General features: G+C 28.9%; 2 protein-coding genes across 2 annotated transcripts; both read right to left on the bottom strand.

The window, feature by feature from the left end:
- Positions 1-3425: 3425 nt before the first annotated feature.
- On the bottom strand, positions 3426-10772 carry LOC112694324 (SAGA-associated factor 11 homolog). Its single transcript, XM_025569760.1, has 2 exons — positions 10565-10772; positions 3426-4052 (listed from the first exon to the last, which is right to left on the bottom strand). Exon 2 carries the CDS (start codon positions 4029-4031, stop codon positions 3501-3503), a length of 531 nt encoding a protein of 176 aa, XP_025425545.1. The 5' UTR covers positions 4032-4052; positions 10565-10772; the 3' UTR covers positions 3426-3500.
- Positions 5874-9379, bottom strand: LOC112694323 (UPF0489 protein C5orf22 homolog). The gene is made up of 2 exons (XM_025569759.1): positions 7144-9379; positions 5874-7073 (listed from the first exon to the last, which is right to left on the bottom strand). Exon 2 carries the CDS (start codon positions 7067-7069, stop codon positions 5942-5944), a length of 1128 nt encoding a protein of 375 aa, XP_025425544.1. The 5' UTR covers positions 7070-7073; positions 7144-9379; the 3' UTR covers positions 5874-5941.
- Positions 10773-12034: the final 1262 nt, after the last annotated feature.

Raw genomic sequence — 12034 nt, 5'->3', positions numbered from 1 at the left:
TGAAGTTAATACAATTGATCAATATAATTACAAACAATTATTGATGGCAAAATATATAATCATCCATGAGATAAACAATCGATGTACCCTGTCTAATGATATGTGAATAATTAAAATATAAATATTATGGCGTCCTGCCTGCAATATGTATAATTTTTTATAGATATTATATTATGTAGATGGCAGTCGGCAGGTACGTTATGCAAGGGGTCAACGTTAACTACGAATTATCACTAAATAATATAAAATAAAACGGAATTTTCACCTTATTTTTAATATAAGTGTAATATGACTATAAACTAACCATGGTTATTTGTTCTTGCAATATCCAAACCCGAAATTCTTTGCAGAAATGTTATTATCATATTACATTAGTATTAATATATTGATATAAATTATTATCAAAACACTTAAATGCATTCAACATGTATGCACGTAATAATTTATTCAACATTTAGATTTTCAGACTTATAACGCACTCTAGGGAATTAAAATATGCTCTTGTACGGTTTTCAAGTACTCTAATTAAAGACAAGATATATTACAACTTCATTAGTTATTTATTTTCTCTCAAACAGTTCATAGTAAATAAGTTTTGCTCAAAGAATACGCTGAATACGTATAGGTACTGTTGATCACCTACTTTCGTGGACTCAGTAGTTACACCTACAAGAGTCAAAGTTACAATAATCAGTGCAACACGTACAGCAACGTATAATAATATTATTTTAGATATAGTCTAATCAGTGCTCGGAAGGAACGCGTTCAAAGGAACTCGTTCTTTTTTCCGGTACAATCAGTTTTCTGCTGAGTACTGCCTACACAGTTTTATATATTAATTTCTTGTTATTTTCACTAGTTATTTTATTACTTATTACAAATTAATAATTATGTCAGACAAAAGCACGAGTTCAATTTCGACTTCACGTATACCTATACGTGAAGTTGAAAAATATTTTTCTTTTCTTAAATTTTTAATGGACCTATTACATATTCAGTGGCGGTTTTTTAATTTTTGTCTGGGAGGGGGGGGTGTCCATAAACATTATCTTTTAATACATACAAATAAAGTTTTATTTATAATATTCAATATTTACTATGGTAACTGTTAGGAATATATAATAATATTTTGATAAAAAAATATACTTTATTATATTCAATTTTCGGTGAAAGATGGCCGAAAGTTTTAAAATCGCTGACTGGCCTGTGGTGAAAATAATTAATATTAAAAAATATTAAAAATTACATTCACAATACAAAATAACTTACTTATTATAGAATTAAAATTAACTACATATTATTATGAGTCAAATAATATGGATAAACACTCAGTAAATTAAAAAGCAAAACAATTTAAAATTGTTATTATAAATTTTACTAACCTGAATTTTAAATACTTTTCAAGTTTGATTCAAATTGAATGGTAATCTTAGTCCTTAGATTAAAATAATATTTGTAAATATACTCGTAAATAGTAATTGGTAACTTATTTATACAAGATTAAAAGTTTACAATTTATACGTTCAACGGGTGCATCGCGGTCGGTTGAAAAGTGAAAAGTGATTGTCAGTTTATTGCTACGCTAATCCACTAATGTACATTCTTCAAACGGCCGAATGCTATTATTATCACAAATAATAGATATCGTAAACGTCAAAATGTCAGAGAAATATAAATACCTAAATAGCTGTAGCAAACATTCAAATATACGAAATAATAATGATGAAATCATTAGAATTATGTAAAAGTAAGCGTGTATACCCACATATAAATAGCTACTCAAAACCCGACCGCCACGAACGAAAAATGTATCACTGCATAAACTTGGGATCTGGGAGGGGTTCAGACCCCCTGGACCCCCCACGTAAAACCAACGCTGTACATATTATAAAATTATTAAAATTGAAGCAAGTATTATAAAATTGTATGAAATAAACAACTTTAAAACAAAACAACATCTAATTAAATTAATTATATACAATCAATTAAATTGATAAAATTTTAAAACTTTTGAAGAACGAAAAATGTTCCTTGTTATGTAATAACGGAATTAGGAACGGGGAAAAGAACTAGTTCCTTTTTTCAAGACAGGAACGGTAAATGATTTAGTTACTTTTTAACAAAGTGAACGTGAACGAGTTCCTTTTTTAAAGAAACTTTCCAAGCACTGAGTCTAATTCGATTGATATGTACTTTATTTTTTTATTGTATATCTTAATGTAACAAAGGCAAGTTGTTGTATATCATATCTATATATTAGGATTATATGATGTAATTAGTTATATCTTGACCAATCCTTTATAGTCAGTAAGTCCTATATTTTATTTTTATTAAAATTAACAATTTGTCCTAATTAAACAATCATATATCGATTTTTAAAAATAATTGTTTGTAAATCATGAACAAAAAACATATGATTAACTAGTTAACATTATTATACAAGCATGACATCATGTTTGTATTTAATTGCACATAAGGTTTTCAATTTTACTTTTATATATACACCTTTAATTTTTTTTCAGTTTCAAAAGTTGTACGGTTCATTAATTTTATTCATTAATTTTAATTTTTTAATCCATACAGGAATGGTATTTTTTGTGATAATACAACAAAATATTTTTAATTATGATTTATTAATGAACCAACCTTACAAGTTTTAATACACATTTATTTGAATCACACATTTTTAAAACAAACTGTAACATATTTATATTTTTCTAATTTAATTAACATTTTTCAAATGATAAATTTCATGTTATTATTTACAAAATATTAGATATTAAGATTTTGTATAATAATTGTAAAATCAAAAAATGTACACAATATTATAAAAAAATGCAACTTCATAATAAAACAAATTAACTACCTCTTCATATTTGACAATAAATTTAATAAATTATTATAGTTATTAATATTGATACATATTTAGATAATATTAATAAACCGGAAGTATTATATTAATAATTAAATATTGAATTGCAACAACAACCGGAATGATAAAAAAGGAATAGAATGTTACATCATAATAAGGTAAATAAAAAAAATTTGAGCAAATGAAAGTAACAAATTCCTTTCATCACTTAGATTCTAAAATATTAATATTTCATTTTTATTATATTAAAAAAATATAATATATGTATTGTATTTAAAAAAAAATTCAGAGGTAATTGGCAACTATTTAAAGTAACTTGAAATGTACCTTATCACTAAATGCATTAACATTAATCAAATACAACATATGAAAATTTACATTATTTAAATTTTCATCATACAGCTAAAAAATTAATTACATTACTACATCATAGTTATATGATCCATAGCGAAATGCAAATATAAAGGACAGTTCATGGTATTATTATACTTAATAGTTAAAAGATTTAAAAAAATATACTAATCACTTTTATTTAAAATATTAAATACTTCCAGAATCAAAAATGAAATGGATAAATTAAATAAATCACAGTATTATACCAAAAGTACTAAATGAAAATTTAATCAATTCATTTGACTCCTTTTTTCTTGTTCTTCTTTTCTTTGTTATTCCGTTTTTTAGGTTTAACTTTTTCATCATCACTGTCATTTTTAGATTCATCATAAGAGGTCTTAAAACCTTCTTGTATGCGTTGTCGAGCTATACGTGAACTGTTCCTACTACTATATGAATAATTATTTTTCTTTGGATTCATGCACACCGCCAAGTGTTTAGATAAACCCAAACATTTAACATCAATATTACACTTAGGACAGTTTACATCCTGATTTGCTTTAATAATATCCAACTCTTCAGCCATGGTTCTTAATGGTTCTTCAGGTACGTGACGACGAAAGAATTGTTTGGGATCACACATACCCAGTTTTAGTTCCATATGCATATGAAATATATTTTCACACACTATTTCATCAATCATTTTAGTTAATGTTTTCCTAACTTCAGGTGAGTATTTTTTAAGAATCATCGATTTTACAGCTCTTAATTTTAAAGAACGTTTTCTTGCTTCATCTTCGGCTCTTTTACGCAGCAGTAAATCCATTGTAGAGGATTTCAAAAATATCTGAAAATTAAAATTGCGATAAAGTTTTATTCGTAATTATACAGTTGTTTATTTAATTATAAACTGATCACAAACATTTTAGTATAAAGAATTATTTTTTTAAATAGGATATTTATTTATAATTAATTATTTATTTATTCTGTTGCCAATATTTAAGAACCTGAAAATTAATTGTTTTAAATAAAGAGTTTTAATTTGTATTATTAATAGACCTTTACAAGATTAAATTGTTGATTAATCAAATTTACTGTTTAATATTACTAGTATATAATGAAGACTTAAAATATTTACATTTGTTATAAGAAATGTTTGAAAAAAAAATTCATTATTATTTGTAATTGGAAATACCATCTACTAATACTCATCAATTTATTAATTATGCTTTCTAAAATATACCTCTTTGTTATGCACCAATTAACTAACTTTAACAGTGCAAATAAGTATATGTCACTCAAAGATAAGAATATAATACAAGATCAATTAAAAAACATAACACTCAACACAAATTATATTTTTTGTTGTAAAATATCATATATTTTTATATTAAAAAAATAATATTAATAAAATAAAATTGAATTGATAAACTCATATCAACTACACATTTTTTAATTTAAAAATTATAAAACTAATACAAATGATAAGACTTATGCATTTTAAGGAATATAATATGTAACACGAACATATTGTCAAGATAAAAATCTTAAATAAATACTTATAAAAGTATCCTACAATATTATATATTTTGAGTAATAATAATATGCTTTTTTTTTTTTTTGTGATTATCTTGTTTCACAATTATATTTTTAACAAACAAAAAAAATATCTATGATCTTTGAATACAATACATAATAATTTATTAAACTTAACATTTAAGTGCACACATAAAATATATATATATATATATGTAATTAACATTTTGTATGCAATAGTACTGAGAAATGTACTCATAATAACCTTATGACTAAATTATGAGCCAACAATTTCAATTTGTTTAACATGATTAAAATACATAAATAAATGCATTAATAGATTATTTATACATAGAAAGATATCATGTTATTTATAATCATATTATAGAGGTAGATATTGGAAATAATCATATTTTTATAAATATTAAACTGAAAATTAAATAAGTGATGTATATTAAACTAAAATATTCATCTGATCAACAACAGTGACTAACAATATAATGTAAACTATTGAAATACAAAATAAGAAAACAAAATAATAGTTGATATTATTTTTTAAGCTAAAAAAAATATTAAAATGAAAAATTATAATAGTATTTTATAAAAAAAAAACCATTAGTGAATTTGTTTGAAAAAATTAATTTTAAAACATTCAGAAAAAATTATAAATAAGTTTATGATTTGATAAAAATTTCCTATTAAATAAGTTTTAATAGGCTTAATTTTAATGCAGACTTATCAGTTGATCAATATGCATTGTATATAAAATTAAAAATAAAAAATAAATAATTAAAACATATATTTTAAAACTGAACACTACCAATTATAACTAAGAACAACTAATTATTTGTTATAGTGATATTTTTAAGCCCCATATTAAGTTTTAACATTTAAAAAACTTGTAAAAATAATAAAACTTTTCCTTAAAATATATATTTAAATTTACTATGAAATTCTTAAATACTAAACATTATTTTTGTAAACGCTAAAACAGTGGATTATAGTACGAACATACTAATGTTTTGAACATAAAAAAAAAAAAGTGAGTATAACTAAAAATAATAATTTTTTCAAAATAATTCACAATGAAACAATTATAATATTAGTTATAAAAAATATTGTTACACAAAAAATGAAAAATGTACAAACAACTACATCTAAATAAACTTATATTTAGATTAAAATTTATGATTTAATATTTTAGGAACCTTCAGTACATCTTTGAACATTCAGTTTATTATACAAGCATTCTAGCTTAGTAAGCAAAGTTTCGTTAATAAATCGTGCACTTTCTAGTGGACAATAATCATCACCCGTGGACAAAGCAATTGTAATGGCAGCTGGTTCATGTAGTATGGGTAAAAAATTAAACACAATATCCATAGATTTTGCAATATCAGGTAAGTCAGTGTGATGATTGGGTAATTCAATGTTGTCAATTGTACAGCCCGCATTGTGTACAATCAACCAGTCAATAGTATCATAATGTTTAGATAATTCGTCTACAATAAACGATAAATCTTCAAGATTTACAGCAGTCAAAGTCTCAGTAGGATAATCATTTAATGACTTTCCGTCATCAAGATGCATGAACACAGATTCTAATTCTTGCAAAAGTATTTCTCTAGAGCGAGAACACTGAAGCAAACTATTAACATCATCTCTATTAGTTGGGGAGGTATATGTATAGATTTTATGAAGATTGGTATAAAGATTGGCTTTATCATACATTGACAAGAATGGATTATTTGTAGAAAAAAAATCGCAATCGAAATCTAAAATATAATGAGGATTATCTCGTGTATACTCTGTAAACTTGTTCCGTAAAAGATCAAATTTTTCTTCGCCATCATCAAAAATTGAACTACACATGGTAAACACGAACAACTTAATTGTTCTTATGTTGATAAGATCATCTTCCAAACAGTAAAGTCCTTCACTCAAATAAAAATCAGAAGAATTTGTCAGTCTTATAACGCCCGATGTCTTGTGCTTGCCAATAGTGAACACAATTTCACCGTCGCTAAATTGCCTTGCCCACGGAGGTTTTACCCAAATAATCTTATCAAAATGACCGGCATACGCAGCTGGTAGTATCCAGTTTTCAATGCTCAATGAATCGAACAATTGTTCTTTTTCATAAACATAATCGGCGGGCATATCTTTTGGAATGGACAGATCCGGATGTGAATCGAAATGCAGCAGGACATTGCCGTACAAAGGCAAATGTTTCGAACCTATTTCCCGATAGATATACTGCAACGCATCGTTGTGGTCATCAACAACGTGAACAGGCATCGTCGAGTGTTTCTTTATTTTGTAAACCATGTTTCTAATAATTTATACAACGCACATTTAAAAACGGTGAACTCACTAAGATGTATACAAGCGGTTCCACTTACTCCGATGTTTCCGAAAACAATGTCGATAGCGAACGTGGGTGACCCGGATAGACTGGCGACGGCGAACGGCGGAAACACGCTACGGTCGTAGTAGTGTAGTCGTCCGCGAAGATGGCGAACGTCCGTCACGATGTTTGGCGTCAGGAGCAGTGCGCGACGTGAAACCGAAAGAAAATAACGAGGCAACGTAGTGGGAGGTGGTATGGGGGAGAGGTGGACGCGCGCCAAGGGATGGTTGTCGACGGACGAGGTAGCAGCGGTTAGCGTGTGGACGCGAACGAACGATAACAGCGAAATGCGTAGAACGGGAACGAACGCGACGACGAGACGAGACGAACAAAGAACTGCGGAGATAACAACGGTTGAGCACGCGGTTACGTGCGATAGGGTGTCGTCCGTCGTACGGCCGTTGCGACTGATAATACGATAATACGACGAACGTAGCCGCGGGCACGTAGTAGTAATAGTAGTCGGGCGTCGTGACCTGATACCCAGCGGTTGCGATTGCGACCGCGCTTCGTGGATGAAATGACGTTTCGACTTAACCGCGCCGTCTCCGTAGACGCCACAGGTCGCGTATTTTTATATAAGTGTTTTCTTTTGACGACATCCGTTTTCACTGGTTGTGTTCGGTATAACGTTGTTCTAAAAACATAAAAAAGTTTAGCCGTTGGTCGTTTCACCGACTCGATTACGTCGAATCGATTCTTGTTCTTCTCCTTGCCTTGTTCCCAACTATTTGGGGTCGGCCACCCTTGTCCTAAACCTCCACTCGTCTCGATTTTCTACATCCCCTACGCACTCACCAACGGCCCTCATCACGCCGAATCGATTGGGCGCGTAAAATGAACACGTAGGTACATTCTAGTATCAAGATTCACGTGTTTTCCGTGCTAAAACGAAGTCAAATCCAAAATGTTTACTCCCGTTACGCTTTCAGGTCTGTCGAACATTTCTGGCGGACGTTAGCGAGCGATGCCCAACATACTTTAGAACGAAATAAAAAGGAAGAAACAAAGCTCGGTGGTCGATTTATCGTCCACGTCGACCCTTCCCCGCGGACCGATGTCGGGGTGGAAGATAAAGAGCGAAACGAAATGGTATTGCGCCAAAAACCGTTTATATCCGTAATACGTATACTGCGGTGGCATGATTCGCAACGGGGCAGCTCGATTACCAGTTCACTGGGATTTAGCTGTTCCAAAGTCGGCACCCCATCGAAACATCGAATCTACGTCGTTTCGTGGCGCCGTTGGCGCGTTGTCAACCGGACCGATTCATTGTTGTACCGCACGGGCACTCGTGTACGAATCATTATGTTTTCGGTCTGATTCAACTTCCATCCCCCACGTTTATCGACACTCGGCTCCTGACGAATCGTCATTTTATGAGAACGTGCCGACTGCCGCACTCCAGAAAAAAACTGAAACGACGCCACTGGCCCAGGGTCTATTGCTTACCCCATGTGTCGACACGTTCAACGCTACGTGCGGACCACGCCCGACGCGTTTTCATGGTTCGTCGTGTTTTTTTTTTTTTCACTCGTTTCACATTTTGCGCCAACGTGACTCGCCCGCCCCTTGTGCATCGTTCGGGTACCATAATACTATGTTCGATCGCTTTTCTATGATATACGCGACGACGCCCTAAAACAGTTTTTTCGAGTCCGACCGACTAGAATTTTCGTGAAATGTACGATTACATTTCACCTCAAATATTATGCACACATGTCGTCGCGAACGATTTCGTGTTGTCGATAAGACGAATTTGTGGGCGTCAGGAATCGGCAAACGTTTTTGAAATTCCGTATCGCCGTGAATAAGATCAAATTCGATATAATTATACAACAAATCGTAGGACTTTTTTACTGTTGTAAGGCGTATACTACATTTTAGTATTCCATGAATTTCGTTTATGGTTTGATCATTACTTACATGCATGCCATTTTATGTGATTTGTTAACGAATCGTTCCTGTACACAACTCGACAATAATTTAGAGGAAAACTTTAATTTTTGATAAATTTAAACAGGGCCGGCGTAAGGCTAAATGACGACCGAGGCCAAAATGCCAACTGGTGTCTTTTTCATACAAAAACCCATAATATCATTATTATATTAAAAAATGTTGTTCGTGAACAGAAATGCAGAAAAATTATATATTATGCTCAACTTGAACATAATTTTTTACTGTCTAATTTTTTAGTCACGAGTCACGGCGGCTCATCGCGATCTCGATAATACCTACTACGCTACACTATAATAAATAAATTTAAAATATACTTATATTATATTAATATAAGGCTAAACAAAATAACCATGAATAATAACAATATTTCAATATAAAGCTATAGGTATTTTACATTTAAAAAAAAAATATATTACTGACATATGTCTAAAATTGTAAAAAGTAATTTCAGAGTCGCCTTACCTTTACCCCTAAATTTAAAGTTGTGAAAAACAAGTACCATGACAAACTTATTTCGAAACTAGGAACCAATAGCTTCTCACTGACATTTACATTTTTTTTATACACCCAAAACAATAATGTTTGCATTGTTTTCCTATAGGTTCGGATTACCATATTTTGTTTGGCAAAAACCGAAACAATTTCTTTTTATAATTTTCTTTTTATTGACATAACTTTTATTGATTTTTTGATTATACAACTGTTGCAACACACATAATATTTTAAGCTAACCCGACCGACGTTCTTCGAATTAAACGATTTCGTCGGTCAATTGTTCAACCTTTTATTTTATCATGTAAATATTATTACGGTGTTGTAATAAAATACAAACTTAAGTACATTTTTAAAGTCTGATTCCGGGACAACTGTTTGTCTCGAACACATATTATCGGGAAACCTGGACGCTATACTAAAAATCGGTACTGTCTCGGCCAAACCGGGACGTACGGCAGCCCTAACTATAAATAGATGCCTAGTTATTCAAAGCCAAGAATGAGGACGATACTTGGTTGATATAAAAATGATAATATTTTTTAGCACGACTGTTAATTATTACATACACGTCAATACATAATGTGTACTATAATATATGTAAATATAATTTACAACAGTATATTATATTCATTAACAAAGAATAACTAATACTATATAAGTCTGGTCTCGACATAGGATATCAAACGTACCGAAAAAAACAACATATCTAACCGTCCGTAGGTGTTGTCTATTTTATTAGAATATAATAGAATTGTATTTTGTCAACTGAACTATATATATATTGCACTGCGACGCAAATATAAAATTTGTCCTTGTATTTGACTGTTAAAAAATCAAATGCATTCAACAAAATATTTAACTTGTACATCTGATGATGTATGCATTTTATATGTTAATCTAATTAATATAATATGACCAAAAATTAACTTTATATTAGTTAAATATAATATTATTCTCACTTATTGTACGTATATTATTAATGTCGTCTGATATCTTGCGATCTATGACCTTTTTAAAAACAAAACACTTTCTAAGGCAATGTAATCATTAAAGTAATAGGCACTCTTTAGATTTACGGTTTTATTATTTACGAATTTCACAAACATTTATATTCTTTTTCATTTAACGAAATATTTATTACTAAACACAAATCAATGGTAACGAACGGACCAGTGTTTACTGTAGGTTGAGTTAAGTTCAATATACTTTTATTTATCTAATCTGTAAAAAATGTTGTGTACGTTTTTTTATTTGTTTTTGCTTTTCAGTAAACATTGAACCCTATGTACACCATGTTTCATAATAGTTCTTTCATATATTTTTATTTCACAATAATAATATTTTATCTATACTAAATAGGTTTTAGGAGTAATTAATGTTCACGGTCCACATGTACCTACTATGACCTTATGATTTCTTCGATATCATTATTAATACTAATTTATTTGTTTTTTTTTTTTTATAAATCATTTTAGCTTAATATTTACTTTTAAATTCATTAATTAATGGTTAAATTGTTTAAATAATTACAAAAAAAAAAAAAAAAATACTTAATTCTTAATTGTTTATACTAAAATTTTAATTTTTACGAATAAAACATTATTCTAAACTTATATTCTTTTTATGGATTCTATGAATTTGTATAGGCTATATAATATAATCGAATTTATAGAAGTTTTTTTTAGTTTAAGACAATATAACACTTTTTTTCTGTGTAAAAGAATTTATCGTAGGTTTTTTTCCAATTTATATTTTATAAATTAAACTTTAAATCATTTAAAAACATATTTTTAATGTTTATCATTTAATACAATATAACTCATTCAATACATTAATGGTTTTAACAAACTTATTGCATTTTAATGCCTAAATGCCTAATTTAATTTATTCATACAATTTTATAATATTATGTTTATAATAAATTATAATACAGTAAAATTTGCCTGTTAGGAAAACAGATCATTGATATGATAGGAAACAAAATTCTTTAGAACAGGACAACTGAAAGACATTGAATATAATTAGATTATTGAAACAATGAAATAGTATAAAGGTTCCTAAAAGTATGAGAAAAATATGGGTCAATTCTATATCAAACAGTAGGGGTTCTGGCAAAGAAAAACGGGTTAAGATGATTTTTTTATTAATACATAAGATAGTCAAGAAAGATGGTTAGTTATTCGTATTTAACAGTTAGATTAATAATTAGATCCCTATGACAAGTTGTCAATAACTATTTATATAAAAATTGTAGTGTAAAATTTAGTTTAAATGAAATAAAAAATAAATAGGAAATAAATAAGATTTAAATTAAATAAATAAAAATATTAAACTTACCTTTGAAAAACAAATAAATAATATATTACATTTCTTAGATATTACAATTTCCATAGTAAATAAAAATGTTGAATTTAGTGTTTACAGGGAAT

Source organism: Sipha flava, unplaced genomic scaffold (assembly GCF_003268045.1).
Source record: "Sipha flava isolate LNK unplaced genomic scaffold, YSA_version1 127_pilon_pilon, whole genome shotgun sequence".
Lineage (NCBI taxonomy): Eukaryota > Metazoa > Arthropoda > Insecta > Hemiptera > Aphididae > Sipha > Sipha flava.
This window is presented reverse-complemented; position numbering and strand designations above follow the sequence as displayed.

Bases quoted from the DNA above. Each gene is read 5' to 3' on its own strand.
- LOC112694323 (XM_025569759.1), bottom strand. From the start codon at position 7,069: ATGGTTTACAAAATAAAGAAACACTCGACGATGCCTGTTCACGTTGTT.
- LOC112694324 (XM_025569760.1), bottom strand. From the start codon at position 4,031: ATGGATTTACTGCTGCGTAAAAGAGCCGAAGATGAAGCAAGAAAACGT.